Source organism: Poromitra crassiceps, assembly GCF_964638095.1.
Source record: "Poromitra crassiceps genome assembly, chromosome: 1".
Taxonomy (NCBI): domain Eukaryota; kingdom Metazoa; phylum Chordata; class Actinopteri; order Beryciformes; family Melamphaidae; genus Poromitra; species Poromitra crassiceps.
Window position 1 is genome coordinate 111,925,237 of NC_139623.1, and position 27,404 is coordinate 111,952,640.

General features: G+C 47.3%; 1 protein-coding gene across 1 annotated transcript in view; it reads right to left on the reverse strand.

Moving 5' to 3' along the window:
* Window positions 1–205: 205 nt before the first annotated feature.
* The window catches only part of ptpn23a (protein tyrosine phosphatase, non-receptor type 23, a), a 77,964-nt gene continuing 50,765 nt past the window's right edge, over window positions 206–27,404 (reverse strand). Inside the window, exons 15-25 of the mRNA XM_083634295.1 lie at window positions 24,830–24,975; window positions 18,288–18,421; window positions 17,680–17,860; window positions 17,011–17,165; window positions 16,387–16,718; window positions 10,761–13,242; window positions 9,685–9,869; window positions 8,378–8,485; window positions 7,585–7,723; window positions 5,027–5,140; window positions 206–2,713 (exon numbers count right to left, since the gene is read on the reverse strand). Coding sequence (XP_083490421.1) covers window positions 2,051–2,713; window positions 5,027–5,140; window positions 7,585–7,723; window positions 8,378–8,485; window positions 9,685–9,869; window positions 10,761–13,242; window positions 16,387–16,718; window positions 17,011–17,165; window positions 17,680–17,860; window positions 18,288–18,421; window positions 24,830–24,975 — 4,639 coding nt within the window. The 3' untranslated portion in view covers window positions 206–2,050. The remainder of the gene's footprint in view (window positions 2,714–5,026; window positions 5,141–7,584; window positions 7,724–8,377; window positions 8,486–9,684; window positions 9,870–10,760; window positions 13,243–16,386; window positions 16,719–17,010; window positions 17,166–17,679; window positions 17,861–18,287; window positions 18,422–24,829; window positions 24,976–27,404) is intronic.

Sequence of the window (27,404 nt, forward strand, 5' to 3'; positions counted from 1 at the left end):
AGACTTGCATACGGAGTACACACACACCAGCTACAGCTAGTAAACACGCACACTGCAGACATGTTGAGGCTCAGCTCTGATTCCCAGGAATGCAAAAAACAAACAAAAAATAAACAGTCAAAATTTGTGTTTAATAAAATGTCTTAAATACCTTCTATTTTGCCATTCACATTTGAGCTTGTGGAAAATGTTTGTGGCTGCTGCATCCCATAGAAACCAGAGCCGCAAACCTGGCATTGTAACTGGTCTAATTTATTAGGAAAATGTCTAGCTTTATTAGATTTTTTTTTTTTTTTTTACTTTTGTTTTCTGGTAATGTGAATTTCATTTGTGTTCTGGAGGGTGGTGTGGGGTGGGAGTAGTAGGCAAACTGAATCTTCGCCTCTTAGGAATGTTGTAATAAATCACATCACATATGGACATATCCACGTAACAATCAATATCCACACAGTGCCACCCTTTGTCAGGTAATGAATACGGTTCTACCCCAATATTCAAACAAAAACACTGACTCATTTCTGCCCTGAAGATAAACGGTCTTAACAGCGATCCATCCCAACTTCAAACACGTTTCTATCATTCATTTGTGCAGCTGTCACTAAAACCATATCAAGAGTTTGTGCAAAAGAGCTGGGATGCAGCTTCTACATCCTTCTTTCCTCTCAGAGGGGATACAGGGCAGAGGAACAGGACAGCTGCGTCCCCACAAGAACAGAAAAACAATCCGATTTTAACTCCGGGGGTGTGTTTAGACAGCTGAGAGAAAATCAGCAAAAGTAAAAAGCTTTCTTTCAGTTCCTGTGGAGATGCAGACCTGCTCCTCTCCCCCTCCAGCCTCCTCTCTTCATCGGCTGGCTACAAGGTACGCAGGCTGTAGCAGAGGCAACTAATGTTATTTACTATTTTGTAACACAGGCGCAAAACTTTGTACTAATTTTCAAATAAAGAGGCTTTGATACCACAGCAGGTTGTCTACTGGGTTTATTTTGTATTTTTCTGAAGTATAATACGTGGAAAATATTAATGAAAGAAAGACAGCTGTAATAGTCTAATTTTATTTAAGATATTTACACTGTTGCAGACTAAATTAAAACGTGCTGAATTGTATTCTGTTCTGTTATAATGGTATGTACTGTAATGATATACATACTGTAGATCAAGATGATTTGGGGGGGGGGGGTCCTTAGCGCTTCCAAGCTCCGCCTCCAGCCTTTGGCCTGTCTGCATGCATCACCTTAGTGCAATCCAGTCTCTGCCTGAGAGCACGCTACGGACTCCGCCCCCGCCTGGTGCTGCCTACGGCGGCAGAGTGCATGCTGGGATTGTGATGCTAAAGTGGCCGGTGATACTGATCTCGGGTGGGAAGTGCAGAACAGATCCATCCATCACAGAGAAAGAGCAGCAAAAAGCGACAGAGGGGAAAAAACGGATACAGTCGGACGAGTGCACAGTGATTTGGTCCCAGAAGCGCAGGCCACCAGTGACAAAGTGTGTGAGAGAGATTGTGCGCATATAGGGATGCACCAACGATACAATGTTTCAAATAACAATTTGGCCACTAGCCGATGCAAACCCCCCCCCCCCCTCCATTTGTTACAGATAAACAAATCTTCATTATAAAAAAATAACTCCACTGTTTTAAAGTCTTTCAGCCCTTCATCACACTAATTTTGAATGAGCGTTGAACATTTAGCCAGCACAAAACTGATGTGACAACAGATAAACATCGGCCACTGCCATCTGTGAATGTCATCTTATTTGCCGACAAGGCGAGTGCCGATGGCCAAAACCTTATGTACGGCCGATAAATCGATGCATTCCTACCGCTAAAGCATTAGAAATGTGCCCAACTCCAAACCAAATACCGACCATCTGCCACCAGGCACGTCTTGGTAATCAACACCTCTAAAGCATCTACCAGGATTAAGTGTTGAATTCTTGAAAGGAGGATTAGAAAGTGCTGTAGGCTTCACTGTAGGCTGTAGGCTTCACTGGTGGCTGAAGGGCTGGTCTGACACCAGGGGATAAAGCGAGAGTGGAGAGCAGGGTCTCAGCTCTTGTTGAGGCTCCACAGGGGGTCCAGGCTGCTGAGCGGGTCATCCCCCCCGTCCTCGTGGGGCCCCTGCAGGCCTTGGCCCTCGGCTGGCTGCAGGAAGCTCTGCTTGGTCACCCGGTGCTTCCCGCGGCCCCCGCCCTCCATGGAGAAGGCCTCGGCCGTCAGGGAGAGCTCAAGGGTGGAGGGGGCAGGGCCAGAGGCAGCGGGGGGAGGAGGGCTGAAGCTGGGCACCAGCTCTGGGAGTGGGTGGTGGTTGGCTGCCAGGGGCGAGGCGGAGTCCACACCGTTGGGCGGCGGAGAGTGGACCTTCATGGGGGACGGAGAGGGGGAGGAGAGAGGAGGGCTGAAGGAGGAGGGGGGCTGGGTGTCTGCCGGGGGGGATGGGGCCATCGGAGGCTGGAGGTCGGCTAGCAGCAGCAGCGATGGGTCGGCGGGAGCCGTGGTGAGCGCCTGCTCCTCCGGACTGCAGGGGGCGACAGCGTCCGGGCAGCAGGGGGCAGCGGCATCCGGCCAGCAGGGGGCAGCCGCGGCATCCACAGCCGGGTCGGTGGAGTTGGGCGGCCGGATGCTCAGCTTGGCGATGGTGGCCTGGATGGAGCTGATGGGCATGTCCCCGCCCAGCACAATGTCCTGCTGAGACTCCTGTCTGGAGTATGGCTGAGGAGGGGGGGAGACAGACAGGCTCAGAGAACAGCACAGAGACACAGGGAGACAATGTGCACTCTACTCTACTGATGCTGAAGAAGTACCTCGTCTGACCACAACTCACAGGATCCCTTTGTAAGAATCAGGCATGCATGAGGTAAACAAATACAACGATAGAGTTCAGCCAGAAATTACTGACAGAGTGGAGCTACCACGGAAGAGGTATAGGGTGACCGCTTCTTCTCTCCTTTTATTCCTTTATTTTCCTGTCAACCATTTTATGTGAAGCACTTTGAATTGCCTCTGTGTATGAAATGTGCTATACAAATAAACTTGACTTGACTTCTTAAGTGTGATTTTGCAGGACAGCAAATGTGATTTTGCGGGACACATGGGAGAGCAAGGAATGACTAATATTAGTCTATGTAAATATCGCTTTAATATTAGACGGAATGTCGATTCGATTCCCACCTGGGACGTTGTGAACGCTGAAGGAGTGCGTGCCCGTCCGCATGTCCTCGAGTGCCCACCGCCCGGGTGGGGTCGTCAAAAGGGCCTTTCTGTGTGGAGTTTGCATGTTCTCCCCGTGCCTCCCGGGGGTTTCCTTCATATAGGAACCCCCTTCACCAAAACATGCAATATCCTGGTTGCTAATGTGGTTCCTCCTCTGGTCGTTAACTCATTGAGTGCCAGCCACTTTTGGAGAACGGACGCTCCCAGTGCCAGAGTTTTCAGAGCGTTTTCAGTGATTTCTCGAGGCCCACAGAATATTGTGTGATATTACTATGTAAACACCGAACACGCAAAAAGAACAAGGAGACTCTATTGTATCATCAGCAAAAAAAAGTTTATTGATACCATTTTCCGTTCTTTAGTTATGAGCCGGAGAAGATAGGTTGTTTTCAGCGTTTTCAGGCATTTCAAATTATAAGCTGAGATATTCAGCCTTTTGTGAAATGCAGCATTTCAAGCACATTCACTGACTCTAGATACGGTAATATTTTCTGATGTAGTGATGTGGTGTAGTTGTGTCCTGCCCTGCGTGCCCCACCCCCCCTCCCCCCCCCTCAGCTGAAAACTCCTCCCCACACTAGTAACACACAGCCTCGCACCAAGCGTCTCTAGGAAGCCTGGGAAGCGCCGCCTCCCAGGCAGCGCAACATGGAGAAGCCACACGCGGACTGCAGTGAAAGGTTTGGCTTTTCAGTGTCGCGCTGCTGCTTTTCTAGCGGCTAATCATGTGGAGAAACTATGCTGACAGACAGACAGAGGCAGAAGGACTCAGTTGTGTGCGCGGATTGACTGTGTTCGCACGCACCGTCAGTTGCAGCCAGAACAATCTACATGGCTCTGGATTGCAGCATGAGCGGGTTCTCTTTCATCAAGGCTAATTCAGGCTGTGTATTCCTGACATTTCTGTAATCTGGAGAGCACTGTCGCCACCTAAGGGTTCTGTAAAATAGGTTATAGACCTCCAATAGCTACTATAGTTGTACAGGAGCTGCGGAAGGCTTTGATCGACGTCCCACCGTCAAAAAACGCATTGGACGTCGAAGGACGTCCGTGGCACTCTACGTCACTATTTAATTGGACGTCGAAGGACGTCCATGGCATTCAATGAGTTAAGGGCGCCTGTTAGGAGGGAGGGGAACTGGTTGGAATAGCGTGATCCTCCCACGTGCTATGTCCTACCGGTGAAGCTTCCCCTGTCAGGTGAAAAGAAGCGGCTGGCTAACTGCCCATGTCTCGGAGGAAGCATGGAGCCAGTTTTGGCTCTCCCCAGATCGGCAGAGGGTGGAGCAGCAACCAGGATAAATAAATTAAATTAGCAATAATGGGGGATAAAAATGGGATAAAAAATCTGAAAAAAAAATTATAAAAAAAAAAAAATTAGACGGAATGTCTATTTTCAGTGCCATTGGATATTAAGATTTAAATCATTGGGCTTTATGAAATGTTTATTTTAACAACACTAGGACCTATTCAATCCAATAAATATAACAAATTAAAGATAATAGGCTATAATAGCTTGGTGGAAGATCACATTTTATGCAATAACTGGAGGGATATATAATAATAGTATTTAATAATATAATATAATATAGTACGTTGTTTAGAAAAAAAAGCCTAATCATTGCTTATAACGGGTCGCGGGACCCAATTTGGGGACTGGTGGTCATCCTAAAGAGATTAGATCCAAGGTGTAGACTTTTACATCCACTATTAGTCTTCCATCCACTTGGCAAAGTGACTGGTAAATCCCATATTCACCAGCCACTTTCACTATTTACGAGATAGTGCAGAAAACTAAATGATAAATGGCACCTTGGCAGCTGCAGAGTTGGTGTTCTTGCTGTAGGTGGCGGTAGTGATACCATGACGCTGCAGGACCTGCTCAGCGTGCTTCAATACCGTCTCATAGCAGAACTTCAGGTGCAGCTGCAAACAGACAGACAGAGAGACAGACAGACAGAAACATGTTGATAATATAAAGGCTTGTAAGCTTATTATTTGTGTCACTGCATGTGGTGACTGGCAGAGTCTTCAAACTACAGTATCTCCTAAACTCAAAAGTCGCTCATCCCGTTGGCGACTCTTCTCGTCCCTGGCACCTCAATGGTGGAACGAGCTTCCACCTTCGGTCAGGACGGCCGAATCACTGCCGATCTTTTGGAAAAGACTAAAGACACACCTTTCAGGCTCCATCTGGGTTCTTCTTGAACTAACATCTTTCTCTTTCTCTTTCTCTCTCTCTCTCTCTCTCTCTCTCTCTCTCTCTCTCTCTCTCTCTCTCTCTCTCTCTCTCTCTCCAAAAAAAAAACTAACTAAACTAAACTAAACTTTACCACTATTCCTTCAGAAGTTGTAGCTGTCATAGACTGTGTTGCATAGTTGATTGCTCTATTGCTGACAGAAATGTGTTATTGTAAGTCGCTTTGGATAAAAGTGTCTGCCAAATGACGTAATGTAAATGTAAACCAGTGATTTTCAGCCTTCTTCAGATCAAGGACCCTAATTCGGTCCACATTAGAGTCACAGACCCCCATTTGATGAGATTTTGCCTCTCAGACCCAAATGAGAATATTTGCATTGTTAGATATGATTTTGCACAGAACTCCACGTCCATGACCATCTGTATTGTAGGTAGAGAGAGAGCAATAACTGAAAAGGTTGATCAGAACAGTCATTCTTCTACATATTGTGTTAACTTCTTGTAAATTAAATAATGTTGAACTTTAACAATTCATCAGTTTGCTGCAGACCCCCTGGAACCTGCTTAAGGACTGTTGGTTCTCCCCACTGGGTTCTCCCCAGCCCGGACACCACATTGAGAACCTCTATGCTCAACAGTGGTGAGTGAGTGCTCTGTCCAGAGAAACCCGGGCCCCGTTCCAATACCCATACTTCCATACTATTTAGTAGGCAAAAAAAGATTTAGTATGTCCCAATACATAGTATGTCAGATGCAGTATGCCAAGAGTACCAGGATGTTGTACTACATCAGCTCCTATTTCGGAGTATGCATTGATGCATGCTTCACCAGCCAATCTTGCCCACAATCCTTTGCGCAGCAGGAAGTTACGTCTTCTTCTTCTTCTTCTAATGTTTTATGGCGGTTGGCAAACAACTTTTTGTGCATTACCGCCACCTACTGGAGTTACGTCGCACTGACTGAGCTGTGTGTTCATGAATGAGATAATAGACCCTTCTCATGGGGGCCATTTTGTGTCGAAGAGGCAGAATAAACACAGGTGCAAGCAAAACACTAATGAGGGTTTCCTTCTTCCATGATTGGAAGTTGGAAACCCTCATTAGTGTTTTGCTTGCACCTGTGTTTATCCTGCCTCTTCGACACAAAATGGCCCCCATGAAAAGGGTCTATTAACTTTAAGAAAGCCTTGAAATATGTTAAAACCAAACAAGCATGGAGTGTGTACAGTACCAAAACATGCATATCTTGATTCCTGTTTAGAACTCTGACTTAATGTTTTTGCTTTATTTATTTGATTGTCTGTTCCAATTTGTAAATGTTTAGTCTGAATTTTTTGTATAATGTACTGTTTGTTACTGCCAGACTTTGTTTATTAAAAAAAAAAAAAAAAAAAAAAAAAATCAAATGTGGCGCTGCGGACGTCGGCGGAAGTGAGCAAGAGGTCGGAGTTCAGGAAGCTCACGTGACGACAGATGTAGTGTGTCCCAATAGTATGCATTTTGCATGCATGCTGCACACTACAATCCATACTTTGTGAGGGCAGCGACAGTACATACTACAAGAAAGAAGTACAAGTATGGGTATTGGAACGGGGCCCTGGACTCAACAATGATGGCTGCACCTTTTTCAGCACCTCCACCAGAAACTCAGGTCCGCAGAGTGTGTGCAGTTTACTGACATCACATTATATGAGGTCCTGCCAATTGGAGTCGCCCATATGTTAAATTGCCTAGTGCAACTTGAAAGTTGTCAAATGTAAATATGGATATGAATATAAATTATGTATCAGAATCAGAATCAGAAAGACTTTAATGATCCCCGGGGGGAAATTGGGACAAGTTACAGTAGCTCGCTCACAGAACACACATAGCATGAAGTAAACAATAGTAAATGCAAAATAAGCAGAAGAATAAGAATAAGAACAACATAGCATAGGATAAACAGTAGTAAATGCGATAGAAGCAAAAATAAGTAGAATACGTCTAAGTGAGCAAAATACGTAGAGTAAGTATACATTACGTGCAATTATCTTTAAATAAATGTAGATATATTAACCCCCAAACACCATTAACATTTAACCATTCAGATTCTTTGTGTGTGTGTGCGTGTGTATACGTGTGTGTGTGTGTGTGTGTGTGTGTGTGTGTGTGTGTGTGTGTGTGTGTCTAACCTTCTCTTGCAGCATGTTCTTCCTCTGTTGTCTCATCTTCTTCACCAGCAGAGGGAGCTCTGGGATGCCGTTCCCTGCTTCCAGCTCCTGCAGAGCAGCGTACAGCAGGCAGAAGGCACCGGTGCGGCCCACCCCCGAGCTGAGACACACAGATTAACACACTCATGTTCATATAATAACACGTTGCTGAGACACACAGGGTACTGGCTGATTAACACACTCATGTTCATATAATAACACGTTGCTGAGACACACAGGGTACTGGCTGATTAACACACTCATGTTCATATAATAACACGTTAAAATAAGTGAGTATGAAAAAACATACTCGTTGATGCCTGCCATACTGATCTGCCATACTGATTTTATGAACAGCATTAGAAATCGACTTAATCATTTCATTTTAGGCTTTTGTACTTAGGAAATTAACCTGGCGAAAAGTTGATGGCATGTACAACTGTCACTCTCTCAAATAATTTACCCAATTACATTATGAACTGCTTTTATTAAGCAAAAAATTTATTGCTTATTTAAGAAACAAGAGTATTGTTTTTGAGCTCGTAAATTTGGAGCTTGCAAACCCCTTGCAGTCTTTATAATGTATCTCCAATTACTGTGTTGACACTGGAGTTATGGTATTATCTTAAATGGAAAATACAAGCTTTTAAGAAGTGGAAAAGACCACTGGAATTGGTGGGTTAAAAGAGCAGGTGGGATTCCTATCCTGAATGTAGGCCTGCATCTCTATCTCTCTCTCTCTCTCTCTCTCACACACACACACACACACACACACCTGCAGTGCACCACGACAGGTGTGTGTAAGGGCCTCAGGTGAAGGTATTGTCCATGAACCTCCTGGATGAAGCGCAGCAGGTTGCTCTTACTGGTCTCAGGAAGACCACTGCTCAGAAACACAGAGAGAACCAGGTTAGCCTGAAACACACTCAAATCCCTACAACACCTAGAGGAACCGGTGAAGCTAAACTGGAAAATATCATGAAAATATCACAGTCGATCGGTTACTCTGTTGGAGTGTCACTTTCAAACCAGGACAGGGAATAATACTATTTGGCAGCACTTATGGTTTGGTTTGGCCTATATGGAATGCAAAGATTCTGACAGGAAAGTATTTGAGAGTCAAATATATTAATATATTAAACCCAATATTAAAACACATTACTACATTCCAGCTCTGACTGAATGAACTTAAAATGAAAGTAAAACTAGAACGACCGCAACGTGGACTTATGCCTCCGCCATTAGTTCATTCTATAGTCCAAATCGCCATTTGAGGCAAATTGGAAGAAATTCCGTCAAGGCGCTCGTGAGATGTTGCGTTACAGAGCTTGAAAATTGGGTGTGTGAGGTCACAGTGACCTTGAACTTTGACCACCAAAATGTCCTTGAGTCCAAGTGGACGTTTGAGGCAAATTCGAAGAAATTCCATCAAGACATTCCTGAGATATTGCGTTAACAAGCTTGAAAATGGCATTCGAGAGGTCACGGTGACCTTGACCTTTGACCTTTGATAACCAAAATGGAATCAGTTCATCCTTGCGTCTAAGTCGATGTTTGAGCCAAATCAGAAGAAATTCTATCAAGCCGTTCTTGAGATATTGCGTTAACGAACTTGGGAATGGCGAGGTCATAGTGACCTTGAAGTTTGACCACCAAAATGTAATCAGTTCATCCTTGACTCCAAGTCGATGTTTGAGACAAATTTGATGAAATTCCGTCAAGGCATTCCTGAGATATCGCGTTAACAAGCTTGAAAATGGCGTTCGAGAGATCACAGTGACCTTGACCTTTGATCACCAAAATCTAATCAGATCATCCTTGAGTCTAAGTGGATGTTTAAGGCAAATTTGATGAAATTCCCTCAAGGTGTTCCTCAGATATCGCGTTAACGAACCTCGTACGGGTTGTCCGTCCGTACGTCCGTACGGACGGACAACCCGGATCCATAATGCCTCCGGCCTGGCTATCGCCGGCGGAGGCATAAAAAGACTATGACTCAAGTCTGTTTCAAACCAGCAAGAGACCAATATTATCTTGGTGCTTAGCACAGCTTGAAGTACTCCGCAGTAGTAGTTAACTCACAGCTCAGGCCAGGAGGTGAACTGGAGATGGACCACAGTGCGCTTCAGGCTTTGGTCACGGTACTGCAGGCTGATCATGCGCTCCACGTGGGTGGGTGTGGTCTTCTGCGTGGTCAGGCTGAGCGTGATTGGACCCTGAGAGACCTGCTGGCCGCGTTCCGTTGGGAAGTAGCGTGGAACCTTTCCCTGGAGGAGGTTGAGAAGAATGTTAAACAAACAGGGAACCATGGGAGAAAAAACTGAAAATGAGGAATTGATATCTGGGTATCAACAGGAGTTGAATATTCTGAATTCTGAAATTTTCTGAAATCAAAATATAAAAGAACAAAAATCTAATTCAAGTAGGATAAAATACAAAATCTAAAAAACCCAAATAATCCGATCCAGAATTTTCAATGGACCTCGAAGTGAATGACAGTACTAAAGATGCAGAGGTGATGTATAAATATCTTACACCCCCCCCCAAAAAAACACTAAATAAAATGGACTGCTTACTAAAAAAAACACTTGGAGGTAAAAGGTGAAACACTCTTTTGGGTTCTTCTTTATCACACCTGTACAAATGTATGGTTTTGCAATTTGTATCTATTATTTCTATGTGTCTCTTTACCCTCTTATGTTTATTGTTTATTAAAATGTTATGCTTAATGTTTACTTTCATGTTTTTATCACATCTATGTTAAGTTAAGTTAAGTTATCCTTTATTTATCCCCATGGGGAAATTCATCCTCTGCATTTGACCCATCCTCTACTAGGAACCTTCCTAGAACTAGGAGCAGTGGGCAGCCGCAGTGCAGCGCCTGGAGACCAAATCCAATTATTTGCCAGTGCCTTGGTCAGGGGCACTGACAGGAGTATGAACCCTAACATACATGTCTTTTTGATGGTGGGAGGAAACCGGAGCACCCGGAGAAAACCCACACGAACAGGGGGAGAACATGCAAACTCCACACAGAAAGGACCTGGGAAGGACCGGGGCTCGAACCCGGGACCTTCTTGCTGTGAGGCAACAGTACTAACCACTGAGCCACCGTGCCGTCCATGTTTTAGCACTGTGTAAACTAAACTAAACAATACCTTCTGCAGCTCCTGCTCTGACACCAGCATGACGACCAGTGACACCTTCTGCTCGTATACCATCAGCCAGAAGTCAGCGGCCGTGCCGGTAAGCGGAGCCTGTGTAGCGATGAGGCGCGGGCAGTACGGCGACAGCTCCTCCACATAGCTAGCGTTGATGTAGTCGTCTTTGCCCGAGCGCAGCACCACGCGGTTGACGTCGTAGGGCATGACGTCCTGGTGACGGTTCTTCATGGTGTAGCAGCGGGCGATAGCGATGGAGAGTTGGCGGGTGTCCTTCTCCTGCTGATCCTGGAGCTCCTTCCAGCGGGCATCCAGCACCGACAGGCCACCCTCGTTCTCTGAGGGCTGCTCCAGGGATTCTACCTGGGCCCTGTAACGTTCCAGTTGTCCATGGAGGCGGGCGACCCGTTCGGGGCCTTGGTACGGGTCGCCCTGGATCAGGAGAACCCCCTGCGAGCTCTTCTTGCGGCGCTCCCCATCCTGAGGGTCGGCTTTGGTAGGTTGGAGGACGTTGGTGGGGGCTTTGGGGCCTCCGGGCTGGCTCTCTGGGCTTGAAGAGAGGAGGTCGTCTGTGCTTGAGTTTTGCCTCAGGAACAGGGAAGTGGAAGGAGAGACAGCAGAGGGAGAGGGGAGAGGAGGGGGAGCCACGCCTCCAGGATTGGGAGCGGGGGTGGGTCGCTGTTGGGTGAGAGAGGAAGGGCCTGGAGAGGGGGAGGGGGAAGGCGAGGGGGAGGGAGGGACAGCATTAGGTGGTTGGGTCACTGGAGGACCTCCAGGTGTAGGCTGGATCATGTGCTGAGCAGGGGGGACCTGTGGACCATGAGGGCCCATGGCAGGGGGCTGTTGTGTGGCACCTGGAGGTATGTTAGCCCCTGCAGATGCAGGGTACATGGAGGAAGGTGGAGGAGGTTGTGGATGGGTCATGGGAAGAGGAGCCTGAGGTTGTTGGGGGGCCGCTGGCTGCGGTGCCAGGGGCTGCTGAGGCATCATCGAAGCCCCTCCGGGGTAGCATACTGCCCCGGAGTGAGGGGGCAGAGCCTGGGGTTGGTTGGGCAGCCGCATGGGCTGCTGGGGCATGTGTGGCATAGGGAGCTGACTAGGATGAGGGTGCTGCTGCGGTGGCAGCGCATTGGGGGGCATCTGGGGTATGGGGCCCCTTGGCAGGTGGGTCTGAGGGCCAGGGGCCATATGTTGTGAGACAGGAGGGATATATGTGTGTCGGGGGGGAGGAATGGCCGGGCTGGTGGGGGGCATGTAATTCTGTGAGACTGGAGGCATTGGCTGACTTGTGGGGGGCATCTGTGGTCTGGGACCAGGTGGTATCTGCTGATGTGGCTGGGGAGGCATCTGCTGGGCATTGGGATGCATTGCAATTTGTTGCTGTTGTGGCAACATGTGTTGGTGTGGGGGCATCTGTTGGTTGGCAGGGTGCAGGTAGGGCTGAGATGGAGGGGGCAGGGGCTGAGAAGTGGGGGGCATTTGAGGGTGTGCAGCGTGATGAGGCATCTGGCCCTGAGGTGGCCTCGGCATAGAGCCCATCATCTGAGGGTGCTGCTGGGGTACGAAGCCATGCGGAGGCTGGTAGCCTTGTGGTATCTGAGGCTGGGGCTGGTAGCCATGTTGGTGATGTGGCTGGGGCTGACCAGGGAACGTCTGCTGGTACTGGGGGGGCATGCCTGGTCTCTGCTGTGGGGGAATATACCCATGTGGGTAGCCTTGATGGGCCTGCATAGGAGGGTGAGGGCCTGGAATATGTCGAGGACCAGTCTGGTAGCCCTGAGGCAGTGGCTGCCCAGGGGGCTGGGGGTACTGCTGCTGCTGTTGGGGTGGAGGGGCTTGTGGTGGAGGGGCTGGGCCTTGCATCTCTGGTTGGGGCATGTACTGGGGGTAGGCACCCATCTGTGGCATAGCGTAGCCGGCGGAGACTGCCGGTGGCGCAGGGTGGCATGGGGTCGGGGTGTAGCTGGGGATCGGCGTCTGGATACTATCCACAGTGGTGGTGGAGGGCCGGACTGGAGCAGGGGCAACAGGACCGGGATGGGGGGCTTGAGGGGGTGGCCCATACCCTGACACCGCCGCCTGGGATGGCATCTGAGGGTGGTGTCCGCGTGGCAGGGACCCCTGTGTCCCCAGAGGCCCAGAGGTAGGAAACTGAGAGAAGCGTGCCAGGAGCTCCGGCGGGGGCAGGTTGGCAGGGAAGCGAGGGAGACCGGCAGCTGGAGGACCGGGCCAGGGCAGAGAGCTGCTGCCGCCCAGGTTAGCACCAGGTGGGAGGTACGGCGCGGAGGTGGGGTGGGAGGGGATGTCAGGGGGGAGGCTGCGGAGCTCCTCTGGAAGGTCACCCTCCAGGGCCAGGATGGCTGCACTAAGCTGGGCCAGCTCTGTGTCCTCCAGGCTAGAGCAGGCCGAGTCGCCGTCAGAACCCTTCGGCTGCAGCGAGGGCTTGGCTGCAGTGGGCCGAGCTGGAGGCTTCAACTCTCTGAGCAGGAGGACAACAGAGGTCAGAGCTGAAGTATCAAAATGAGGAATTAGAACAGGGCTTCCCAACCTTTTTGTGCTTGTGACCCCACATTGATGTCACAAAAATCTAGGGACCACAGACACAGAACACCAGCCTATTATAGTAACAAGATTGTAATTGCTCGAATGACATAACTGGTGACATCATCATTGATGACATCACTGGTGACATCATCATTGATGACATCACTGGTGACATCATCATTGATGGGCATCTGCATAGGCTAGGAGACCCCCCCCTAGTATCCTACAGGAGTCAAGACTCGTTGGTGGCGGACTGGGGAGGTGGGTGGGGCAAAACAACGCTTCAAAACAATTCCTATAATAGGCTATCAATAAAAATAATAATAATGATAATGATAATAAAATTTAACTAGAATCACCACACCGCGGCTTTATGCCTCCGCCATTAGTCCATTCTTGAGTCCAAATCGGTATTTGAGGCAAATTGGAAGAAATTCCGTCAAGGCATTCCTGAGATCTCACATTAAGGAGCATGAAACGAGCGGTCGTGATGTCACAGTAACCTTGAACTTTGACCACCAAAATGTAATCAGTTCATCCTTGAGGCCAAGTTAATGTTTGAGGGAAATTTGATGAAATTCCGTCAAGGCATTCCTGAGAAATGGCGTTAACAAGCTTGAAAATGGCGTTCGAGAGGTCACAGTGACCTTGACCTTTGACCACCAAAATCTAATCAGATCATCCTCGAATCTAAGTCGATGTTTGAGGCAAATTTGATGAAATCCCGTCAAGGCCTTCCTCAGATATCACGTTAACAAACATAGGACAGACGGACGGATGGACGGACAACGCGGATCCATAATGCCGGCGGAGGCATAAAAAGGCTGCTGAACTGAATCGACACAGTGCAGGCATAGATTTCATTGATAGCCTATTTAAATAAATAGATAGCCTAAATAGCCTATTTTGTGGTCACATATATTGACAGCAGAGTCGCATATCTCCGTACTTCATACAAGGACTATGCTGGAAATAGTTCAATCACATCATACAGGCCAAAAGCAACACAGTTGCAGCTGCAAAATGCAGGAGTAGCCTAGATATGAATCATCTGTGTGCAGGTGATCCCATATTAAATTGCTTAGATTGCTTAGTCAGCCTCAGCTCCGTTGTGCACACGGCACCGTGCGCTTTGGAGACGTTTATGTAACCTTTTTATGCCGGCTTAGTGATATTTCTCCACTCACCGTTCAGCTGCAATCGATCGGCGGGGTCAAACGTATCTAGCCTACTTGAGAGCACAAAAATTAATATATGAAAACATATTCCAAAGTGGTAAGTAGGGCTTAATTTAATTATGTAGCCTGCAACAAGTGCAAGGCTAATCAGTCCTCGATTAATTCAACAGGAGCCATATGTTATTTTTTCTTTTTTCTCCATTTGAATGCAATCTATTTTTCATGGGGATCCTATACAGTATGAATGACGACTCGCTGTTTCCAGAGAGCTGATTGGTAAGCAGATGGGTCTTTCATGGGTTTTGATCTTATCCTCTGAACTTAACCTGCTACAGAGCAGGTTAGCCGTAGAGCATAAGTTGCTATGGTGATCTATCTCGGTAAGAAGTTAACTAGCGTCGTGGTACGGCAAACCTAGGGTTAAACCTGAAGTTACCTCGCTAAGCCACTAATCTTGCTTCGTGGTATAGGCCTCAGGAGAGAGAACTCCACAAATGATAGGATTATTCCCAAGTAGTCAAATACTGACGCTTTGGGCTAGGGATGCAGGGGTTAACCGGTTTGACTATTAACCGCGATTTCAAACGTCACGGTTATATAACCGCAGAGGCTCCGTAACACCGGGTGTTTTGTTGTCAAAATAAGTCAGTCAGTTTAAAATCCCATGCGGCGCAGACAGCGCTGGAACGAGAGGAACCGGCCTCTCGCTTCGTTTCCGCACGGACTATTTTAGCGGGTGCACAAAACACAGCTCTCCCACCAGTCTGCTATGCTCCCAATAGCATAGCCATGGACGTCAGCCAAACATAAACTTTTCAGAGACGTGCGCGATGCGACAGTCGCCTGACACGAACTGTGGTCTCCGTGGCCTCTTAATTTGTTTACTGAACGGCCATCGATGTAACGACGTAACGCTAGTTAGTTATCTAACTAGCGTTAGATAACTCCCTTGCCTCCCTTGCCTACGCTAGCATTACAGCTAACGTAATGGCAGAGCCTGAGAGACCACAAGCAACTCAAAGAGATGATCTCTTCCCCCCCAAAACATGTCTAAAGTAATCGGTATGGCAGCATTTCGGTTACAAAAAGGACACCCAGGGTGTTGTTAAAGATGACGGCTCCCCAATCTGCAAAACCTGCCGAAGTCGCAGTCGCAGCTAAGGGCTCCAACACCTCCAACCTTCTACAACACCTGCATAACGTTAGATGATTAAAAATGAATAATAATCAAACTAATAGGCATGGATGAGGATGACACAGTTGATGATAACACTCAAGTGTATCCACATTCGTTATATTTCTCATAGGAGGTCACTAAAAGTTAATCAACATTTACACTAAAAGATAAGTTAGATCTGTTTTTCCACCAGGTTTTACAAGTTCTCTACTCAGGTGATCCAAAAGAAATGTAGAAAAATAATACACCTGCCTGACTATGTTTTGTTCCAAAGAGATCTACTGTCATAAATATTACAGTCAGACTTTGTTTATTTTATTTATCATTTTGGACAAATATTTGCCTTTATTTACCTTTCAAAAGACAGCAACCTTTAAACAATGCATGGACAATACAATAAAACCTCTGTTCAAAGAATGCTCATGTGATTTTTATACGTCCATAAATAATCGTGAAACCGTGATAATCGTGGTTTTTTCTCAGACTATAATCGTACATCAAAAAAAATAATCGATGCATCCCTACTTTGGGCTGGTGTTCTGGATTGGACCAACAACTCAAAGCGTCAGTTTTTGGCTACTTCGGAATGAGTAGAATCACTTACAGCATCTTTAATATTTCACAAACATTGTACATGTAAACAAAAATACAAGTGAAGCTCATATTTAGCTGTCACAAACAGACATTCCTTGTATGAAAAACTCAAAATCAATGTCATCCTAACCTGTCCAGGACAGCCTTCCTCTCCTCTGCTCTGGTGTGACAAAGTGTCTTGGCTCTCTCCAGCAGGCGCGAGGCCTTGGCCTCCAGGTCGTCGTAGAACTCCTTGCCCTCCTGGGACTTCTTCATCAGGTCCTCGTAGGCTTCGTAGGAGGCCACCAGCGTCTGCACCATGCTGTTCCACTGCTGCTCTGTCTGGCCCAGGCCCTTGCGGACCGAGGCGTACTGGACGTTGGCCTCGGTCAGGGCCTTCAGGATGTTCTCCTGGGCCGCCAGGTTCTGCTCGATGTACACCTTCACCTGCTCGTACTTCTTCAGCTGTTCCTCAAACAAACGCTGTGGAGGACGAGGGCTGGTTAGACCATTAAGAGTGTGTGTGCCCTCTCTTCTCCTGCACTGCTGCGCTACCAGCGACGGGCGGCCAAAAGCCCCCGACAAAGCCGACTAGAGCCAATGGGACACACCCCAAAATACTAGGGCAGTTGTCTTCAACCGGGGGTCTGTGTACATTTTGTCAAAGCAGTTTGTGAACATAAAAAAACGAAAATTGTAGACAAGAAATAATAATATTGACTAAACTCCAAGCATTAAAGGGATACGCCAACATTTTGAGAGTTGAAGGCTGTACCTTCATGTCGCCGCGTTCGGTGGTGACGAGGGCGGAGGTGATGTCGTCCTGCTGGATGAGGTCGCGGAGCTGCTTCTCCAGAGAGCCTCGCTGCTCCCGCATCTCCTGCACCTTCCCCAGGATCCGCTTCATACACTGCAGCCCCGCTACCTCCTCTGCACACACACACGCAGGCACACTATGCATTACACTTACAACTCATAAGAAAACAACAAGAGTATTGATAAGCAGTAATACATTCACTTGATATCTACATGACAAGTTGTCATGTAGATATCATTGTGCTACGTCATGTCATTGACAACACATTAACATTGGGCTAATACAAATGTCTAGGCAACAGCTCAAATTATTTTCACATTTCACACCAAAACGACCTATATTTAACACTTGCTTTCCTATTCACTTTCTGCATTGCCTGTCTACATTTCAGCTTCCGGTGATAACGTCTTTGTTCGTGTGCGCGCGCGCGCTCGTTATCTTGCACAGCCCGCAGTGCAACACGCTGCTCAGTGTGACGAGCAGCAGCGCGTACATGAGAGACAGCCGCCCCGCCGTAACGTAATTACTCTAGATTTTACGATTTTCATTTTTTTAACATCGTCCTAACTAATTCATTCGATTACGATTCAAAATCGATTTATCGAGCAGCCCTAGGCTCTCCCCCACCTTCGCTGAGCTGCGGGCGGGGCAGGGCGTCCCTCAGGCTGTCCAGTGGGCCGCCCAGCAGGCGCAGGTTGCTGATGTGCAGGTTCATGGCTCGGTGGAGCTCTGTGTTGGTGAAGCTGGCCTTCTCATGGACCTCACTATACTTCTCCAGGTCCCTGCGGAGCTCGGCCAGGGCCTGGGCCTAGGAATGGGGATTGAGACCAGGTATCAATGTAGTATGTATCAATCATTTCTCAAAACCAAAAAATCAATAAGGTCTGAGCTCATCGATACTGCGATCAGGACTAGCGAGTCCTATAATGTAACGTTATGTCTTGAGAGACGAGAGTCATGTCATTGATTTACCTCAAATCACTGGTGCAGCACAAACATACATCAATTCAAGTTTTTGAATTCAATTGAATTGAAATTCCTGCCAACCTACCCTGTTTTCCTCAACAGGGTAGGCAAATTTCATTCTGTTCAGAAATCAAACAGCCACAGACAGTTAGAGCAATAAAAGCAATACCAGTTCTGTTAAGAATTTAAGTATCGACAAAGACTTGGATCATTAAGCAGTCTCGAAAATGGTATCAATATCAATCAAATTTAACGATCCCCACCCCTACCTGGGCTTGCGCCGCGGGGGGCGCCTCCGGTCCGGAGGCCTGTCCCAGGGCTCGCACCCCTGCCTCGTCCTCCTCCAGGATGTCCCTGATCTCCCGCAGAGACGCCTCCACGTCGGTGAAGACGCCCGACAGGACTGCAAGGAAGGGGGGGATATGAAAGTAGGGCTGCAACTAACCATTATTTTCATTGTCAATTATTTTCTTGATTAATCGATTACCGTAAATTCCGGACTATAAGACGCACCGGTGTATAAGCCGCGGGACCAAAATTGACTATTTTTTTCTTCTATAAGCCGCACCGGTCTATAAGCCGCGGGTGTTTTGATGTTTAATTACCATATGAAAGGGTTCGTGCACAGAGAGGAATGTCGGGAAAGCGATGGCTGTTTGGGGAAGCTCCCATTTATTAACATTTCAACAAAACAAAACAAAAGTCAGGTCACTAATCCCCAGACAAAATCACACAACAATAGGCTATATGTGCAGCAAACCTGTAACCAGAGAAGTCAAGTCACTAATGCTCGTCTTCCTCTTCTTCCTGCGTACTGAAACCACCAAAGTCCTCATCTTCAGTGTCGGAAACGAACAGGTTCAGGGTGGCTTCGTCAACCACTCTCCTCTCTCCTTCATTGTCACTCAAAACCAACGAACTCCTCTTCATCTATAGCTGTGTTTCCATTACAGTTTTTCGCAAAAGAATTGCGATATTTCTACAACTTCGACAATGTACAATTGCGACTTGTAGGCGTTTCCATTGAAGTTGCGTTTGAGTGATTCCCCGTTGCAGCAGCTGCCACAGTGATTACGCACGGGGATCTGCCCCATATCCCGTCCCCTGCATGCTCAAATCCAACCAATGGTCAATGGAAATCCCAACATGAAGTTACAATGCATATAAACGAGCCTGATTATCAATTCAAAAGAAAATGAGTCGCAAAATGTTGCTGGCTGCGTGAATGCAGTCAGCGCGACAGGCAGAGGAAAAAAGGTAGCCTAATAGCCTACAACTGGTCCGATTTAGAGATGGAGGGGGGAAAAGGCTGATTTGGTTCTATAATTGCACCTGAAACGTGTGCAATGTATTAGCCTACTCACAGTCACTGTATTCACTTCAGACAGCACCACCGCACCAGTGTGTGCTTTTCATCCTCTCATCTCGCCGCTGTGCCAAATGCGCGCACACAGGCAGCCTGCTGTCACCATGGACCGATTTCTGCCATTAAACATTATCTAATTTGCCCGGCTACGCTTTTGCACAACACTCGTCTTTCTGCTAGGTAGCGTTGCTTCAAAGTTTTCCACTTGCTGCGGAGGTTTTGACACGGCTATCGAACCTTACTTACCAAACTTATTTTCCGCTCCTTTTCCAAGGGATAATATGGGTCACATGACGTGCAAATGCGAAAAATGTGTTTCCATTACACTTTTGCGATAAACTGCTATATCGACACGTCTGAAAAACCACCTCATGATCATCTACTGCTCGTTCTCATGCTGTCGAGAACGAGCAAAGCTTTTTTTTGGTGAAAGAATCCTCCAGGGCGCTTCTTGTTAACAGTCCGAGTGAGTGGCAGGTCGAACGTCAAAGGCACTTCATCCATATTTATGATCTGCTCCGGTTCGATGGAATATTCCTTGATCTTCCTTTGTGTGAATTCGCCGAAGTTTGTGATTTTCTCCTGGTAGTCGGGGGAGGGAGTTGATGGGCTTGTGGCCGTTTGCTTACCGTAATTACCATATGTAAGTGGTCACGCACAGAGGGGATTGTCGGGAAAGAGATGGCTGTTTGAGGAAGCTCCCATTTACCGTATTACCGTAACATTTCAACAAAACAACATAACACAACACCACCGTTGTTTATTTTTACAGTGCACACAGTGTCCGCGGTGTGGTGAAAAGAGGGCAAGAGAGGAAATTAAAACAGAAGTGGATTTATAGTTAGAAAGAGTGCTAAAAAAGAGAGATTTTTTTTTTTTTTTTTTTTTTTTCTGAAAAAATCCATAGATAAGACGCACCGTTATATAAGCCGCAGGGGCCAAAAAACGGGAAAAAAGCCGCGGCTTATAGTCCGGAATTTACGGTAGTTGTTTGGTTGATAACATTTCCGAAAATGGTGAAAAATGTCAATAAGTGTTTCCCAAAGCCCAAGGTGACGTCCTCAAATGTCTTGTTTTGTCCACAACCTAAAGATATTCAGTTTACTGTCATAGAGGAGTAAAGAAACCAGAAAATAGCAATAGTTAAGAAGCTGGAGGCAGATAATTTGGCCAAAAAAATAAAAAGTAATAATTGACAACTAATCGATGAATCATTGCAGTTCTATTTGAGTCATTATTCATAGTCAGAGCAGTTTAACACACAGGACTGCCACAACGTGCCCTACAGAAAACAAGAAAATCAATAAAACAAGCATAAAAACAAGACAGAACAAGAACATCGACAACAACACCAGCACAGGCCACAAGAGGAGATGTGTATGTGAATGGTTTTAGGCATTGAGCTGGCACTCTTATCTAGAGTTTAGAGATGCATACTTTCTGACTGATGACTGTTCTTATCTAGAGTGTAGAGATGCATACTTTCTGACTGATGACTGTTCTTATCTAGAGTGTAGAGATGCATACTTTCTGACTGATGACTGTTCTTATCTAGAGTGTAGAGATGCATACTTTCTGACTGATGACTGTTCTTATCTAGAGTGTAGAGATGCATACTTTCTGACTGATGACTGTAAAAGAAAACCTCATAACATCTTTCCAAGTGCATCAATCACAAGTCTCTGCATCACCAGAACATACAACCTTTGAGTATTGTGACACTGTGTAGTGGAAGCCAAGGTGAGGTATTACTGTCTCTTCCTTTGCACTCTGACACCAAAACACAGAGTTTGTAATAATAATAATAATAATAATGATAATAGATGGGACTTATATAGCGCTTTTCCAGGGCTCAAAGACGCTTTACAATAGGCTAAACAAAACTAAACACTGGGGGGGGGCGGGGGGAGACGTTAGTGAACATATAACGACAGAGATTACACTAAACACTGAGTACTATGTGGGGGGGGGGGCGATAGTGGTGGGACAAGACAGTAGACAGAGACAGCACACAAGCAAGGATAGGGGGAGGGAGCAGAGGGACTAAGGGAAGGCGGTGGAAAAGAGATGGGTTTTGAGGCGGGAGTGGAAGACTGTGAGGGACTCTGATGTTCTGATTTCTTGGGGGAGGGCGTTCCAGAGTCTGGGAGCTGCCAGAGAGAAAGCTCTGTCCCCAAAGCTGCGGAGTTTGGACTTGGGGGTGGAAAGGAGGTCGGCTGAGGAGGATCTGAGGGACCGGGAGGGTTGGTAGGGGGAGAGGAGGTCTGTGAGGTAAGGGGGGGCCAGTTTATGAAGGGCTTTGTAAGTGATGACCAGGATTTTGTAGTTGATGCGGTAGGGGATGGGAAGCCAGTGGAGTTCTTTGAGGACAGGGGTGATGTGGTGCCAGGATTTGGTGTGGGTGAGGAGTCGAGCTGCTGCATTCTGAACCAGTTGGAGTCTATTGATGAGGGTGGAGTTGATGCCGTGGAGGAGTGAGTTGCAGTAATCCAGGCGGGAGGAGATGAAGGCGTGAATGAGAGTTTCAGCAGTGGAGTGTGAGAGGGAGGGGCGAATTTTGGCAATGTTACGGAGGTGGTAGAAGGAGGATTTGACAGTTTGACGGATGTGGGGTTCAAGGGAAAGGGTGGGGTCAATGATGACACCAAGATTGCGTGCCTGGGAGGAAGGGGAAACAGTGGTGTTGTCGATGGTGAGGGTGGGGTTGTTGGTTTTGGAGAGAGTGGACTTGGAGCCGATGAGGAGAAGTTCTGTTTTCTTGCATCCAGGATTTAATGGCAGACAGGCAGGAGTTGATGTGGGAGAGGGGTGGGTTGTGGGGGGAGGTGGTGCTGAGGTAGATCTGAGTGTCGTCGGCATAACAGTGAAAGTCCAGGTTGAAGTGACGGAGGATCTGACCGAGGGGGAGGATGTAAGTGATGAACAGAAATGGACCGAGTACAGAACCTTGGGGGACACCGTGTGAAACTATGGAGGGAGCAGAGGAGTGGTTGTGTAGGGAAATGAACTGAGAACGGTTGGAGAGGTAGGAGTGAATCCACCTGAGTGCAGTACCTTCGATACCGAGATCTTCCAATCTGGAGAGCAGGATGTTATGGTTCACGGTATCGAAGGCTGCACTCAGGTAGAGGAGGATGAGGATGGTGAGGGATCCGGAGTCAGCAGAGGTGAGGAGGTCGTTGAAGACTTTAAGGAGTGCTGTTTCAGTGCTGTGGAGGGGGCGGAAACCAGATTGGAGGGGTTCGAATAGGTCATTGGAGTGCAGGTGGTGTTGAAGTTGGGTGGCTACTATGCGTTCCAGGGTTTTTGAGAGGAAGGGGAGGTTGGAGATAGGCCGGTAGTGATTGAGGCAGGATGGGTCAAGACCAGGTTTCTTGAGGATGGGAGTGACGGCAGCAGTTTTGAAAGCAGAGGGGACAGTGCCATGGGAGAGTGAGGAGTTGAAGAGGTTTGTGAGGTAGGGGCAGATGACAGGAAGGCATGATTTCAAAAGGGGGGTGGGGAGGGGGTCAAGGGAGCAGGTAGTGGGTTTGGATGAGCTGATGAGTTTGGAGACGGTGGAGGCAGTGACAGGGGTGAACCGGGAAAGACGGCGGTGGGGGGGGAGGCTAGGAAAGGCAAGCGGGATGGAGAGGAGAGAAGCAGGGGTAGGGGCAGCTGGGGGGGACAGAGGGGACAGTGATTGGTAGATGGTGGTGATTTTGTGTTGGAGATCAGATCGGAGAGTTGGAGGGGGTCAATGGATTTTATTTTCCGGAAGGTGATTTGCCTGAGGATCTGTGGACGTGGGGTTGGGGATGGGACAGTGAACTGGATGATGCTATGGTCTGACAGAGGGAATGGGGACGGATGGATGTTGTGGACTGGTAGATTGAGGGAGCAGACGAGATCGAGGATGTGGCCTTTGACATGGGTGGGGAAAGTGACGTGCTGGGTGAGGTTGAAGTTGTCCAGTAAGGTGGTGAATTCAGAGGTGAACTTGGAGGTTGGTGAGTCGATGTGAATGTTGAAGTCGCCGAGGAGCAGTAGACGGGAGGAGAGGGATGAGGCAATTGTGAGAAGTTCAGACAGATCAGATAAAAAAGATGGGTTTGGTTTGGGGGGCCGGTAGATGAGAATAACAGTCAGTGAGAAGCAGGTTTTGAAGGCAAGTGATTCAAATGAGGAGACAGTGGGGAGGATGAGTTCTGAAGTCCGAAAGTTCTGGTTGAATATTACTGCAAGGCCACCTCCACGGCGGGAGGGACGGGGTTTAGAAATGTAATTAAAGCCAGGGGGGGATGATTGGTTGAGGGAGAAGAAGTCATCAGGTTGTTGCCAGGTTTCGGTGAGGAGGAGAAAATCAAGTGAGTTGTCCAGTACTAGTTCATGCAGGAGGGGGGCTTTATTGTTGAGTGATCGGGTGTTGAGGAGGGCAAAAGTGGTTGGATGGGAGGGTGGAGTAATGGGGGCAAACAGAAGAGGTCGGAGGTTGTCGAGGTTGACAGTGCGGGATGTTACAGTGGAGGGGGGACGGTGGGAGCTAATTGTATGGATGTAGGAGACCGGATGGATGTTGGAGATAGTGGAGGAATGAGGATGGCGGGGGTGTCTGGGGCTGCGGTGGAGATAGCGGCGGCGGCGGAGGATGCCAGCAGAGCGAGTGGGGATGAGTGCATCATGGTGGAGCCTGTAGTTGTTATTAAGAAGCAGGAGTTCATGGGAAGAGTAGTGGATATGAGGGGGGAAGCTGGGCTGAGGGAAAAACAGGTAGGGAGTGGCATGGAGTAAAACAGGGGGTAGGGTGAATAGGAACATGAGAAAGTTGAATGCGGGACCCATAATGGCAGCGGAGGGTGGGAAATGGGGTGGGAAAGTGGGGTGAGAGTAACGTTAGCACAGGGCAAGCGTTACGGTGCTACTCACGGTACAGGTGCGTTTGTGATGAATGAGGCCAGGGAGAGTGGTGTCCGGAGGGTCCAGTGAGTGAGGTAAGGGTAGTGGTAGTCCGAATGAGCAGAGGGAAATAGTCGGGGTGAGAAATACGAGCGGAGAAAGTAGGGACAGAGCCGAGGGCAGCTCATCAGACGTTAGCTAGCCGGCTAGCCAGATGGAGCTAACAGCCGGTTAGCAGAGGAGCGTAGGTAGGGGGGGTAAGGAGACAGTTAGACAAGACGGACAGAGACGAAAACGGTATAGAGAAAGCAAAACAAAAGTCGATAAAAGAATAAAGTAACGTTACAAAAACAGGGAAAAGACAAACAGTCAGACGAAGAAGCGGCAGCCACACTCGACGCCAGCAGTACTCTCCGACAGACACAAACACAGTGACGTAGTGACGTAGACGACAATCAAGTCGTAAGAGCATCTATGTATTTTTGTGTGTGTATATGTACATGTGTGTGTGTGTGTGTGTGTGTGTGTGTGTGTGTGTGTGTGTGTGTGTGTGTGTGCCTTGCCACTGACCCTGCATGGACTGGATGAGGCTCTTGACGGTGTCGGGCCGGACGCTGAGGGCGGCACACTTCTCCATCAGCACGGTGGGGATGTGGCTGTACATGTCCAGGTTGTCCACTGACTCTGGCTCCAAGCCCAGAGAGTCCATGAACTGCCTGCAGGAGACATGACCAGTTACCCACAACAGGAAAAACATACCTATCAGGACCGGACCACCATTGACCTTTTTTTGGTATGAATAGACTATATGTAGTGATAAACACTATACATAGTTCAGTATGTGATAAACCACACATGGGCAAAATACGGCCCATGCGGCCCTCGGGCGCCATCTGTGTGGCCCGTGATGGAATTGCAAAAAAAAAGAAAAAAAAAGAAAAATTACAGTGCACCTGAACGCAACATGCAAGATACCCGCTGAATAAGTGTCCAAATGTTCATGTCATTCTGGCCAATACTCCACTTCTGTTATAGCATTTCAGTCTGGAATATGGAATATCTTTCAATAATCTTTATGACTAAAAGGCTACATTGAAGTAGAAATTTAAATAATTAACTCATTGGTTTTGGATTTATTTAGCTTCAAGAGTGCATTTTTGTTTGTGTGACCCTCAACACAGGCTTTGAGAATCCCGGGCCACTTACTGATACTTATGCTTAAATTAACCCACTCATATTCTGGTTTATTTCAAGAAAAACATTTCGGCTAGTGGAAATTCTAATTGGCTGGTCACTTTAAAATCTAGCAGCCATATTGGCAGGTGGTCAAAAAGGTTAATTTCAAGCCCTGACAGCAGGTGGTGACATAGGAGTGAGTGAGAAAAGGATAAAATATTGGTGGTTAAGACTGAATAATGACATCACAACTGTTAATTAAAAATTTGTTATTCCTCTAAACCTGGCTTCAAATGCACCAAATTTTTCACGCTGACACCGTTCGGCCCTCAGCTAAATCTGGTAGCGAGGACATTTTTTGTGGCCCTCTCTATCATCAAAGTTGCCAATCCATGGGTTATGGCATGACAATATTTGTTCGGCCCCCGGCAACAATCTGGGTTTCTCATGTGGCCCCCCATGAAAAATAGTTGCCCACCCCTGTGATCAACACTACATATAGTTCACTATGTGATAAACACTACTTAGAACACGGCTCTCTTGAATACTCGATTCTGATTGGTCAATCAACAAGATTCACCGGTCATTATTTCTCGACAACCGACCGCTGCTCTGCTGCTGGTTATACTGATTAATCCAGCTGTGTCAACACTCACACGTACACTACTAATTAGGCCAACCAGTTGCAGCTGTGGTGTCTTGTGTGCCAATTACGAATGAAACCGCTTTGTTGTTGAAAACGCTATTAAAAAATCTATTTGAATAAATATTTTTGTCAGATTATTGAATGATTTAGTTGTAGGCCGTGTTCTAAGCGGGATAATGTATAGTGAGCCGGTGATTACTGGAAATAATGACCTTCAGGTGAATCATTAAGCCCTCCGCTGCGCGTCGGGCTCAATCATTCACCCGTCGGTCATTATTTCCCCAGTAATCACCGGCTCACTATACATTATCCCTTACATATAGTTCACTATGTGATCAACACTACATATAGTTCACTATGTGATAAACACTACATATAGTTCACTATGTGATAAACACTACATTCACTATGTGATAAACCCTACATGGGGTGAGTGAGAAAATTTACTTTACTTTACTTTATTGTCATTTAGCAGACACTTTTATCCAAAGCGACGTAGAACAGATTAAAATACATCACACAATAAAACAGCAGAACAATGGAAATAGATTAAAACAGACAATATGTGATCACGATAAACATATGCATAGATAAAAGATGATCAAGAGTGCAGATTATTACAGTGTATAAACAATTCAGGGGTCAAAGAGATGCAGTAGAGGGGGAGATAGGAAAGTGGATAGTAAATAGATGAGTTTTCTTTTAAATATGGGCAGAGATGTGGCCATTCTAGCTGTAGGGGGGAGCTCATTCCACCATGTCGGGGCAAGATCTGAAAAAAGTCTTGATCGAGCGCGACCTGTAGGGCCGCGCAGGGAGGGAGGGGCGAGACGTCCTGCACTAGTGGAGGGGCGGAGGGAGCGGTGGGACGTTTGGAAACTGACCAGTGGCTGTAAATATGGGGGGGCTGTTTGATGGACTGCTTTGTAGGCTACAGTAAAACCAGGGTCTTGAATTTAATGCGAGCCAGGATGGGAAGCCAATGTAGATCGCGGAGGAGGGGGTGACATGGGAAAATTAGTTTTGATTGAAAACCAGACGGGCTGCAGCATTTTGAATGAGTTGAAGTGGTTGGATAGTGGAGGCAGGGAGACCGGCAAGCAGAACGTTACAGTAGTCAAGGCGGGAAATGACAAGAGATTGAACCAGCAGTTGTGATGCTTCTATGGTGAGAAATGGGCAGATTTTTCTGATGTTATAGAGGGCAAAGCGGCAGGAACGTGCGGTGGCAGCAATGAAAGGGGTGAAGGATAGTTGATTGTCAAGTATGACTCCGAGGTTCTTGGCTGTTAGGGAGGGTGATACGATGGAGTTGTTGATGGT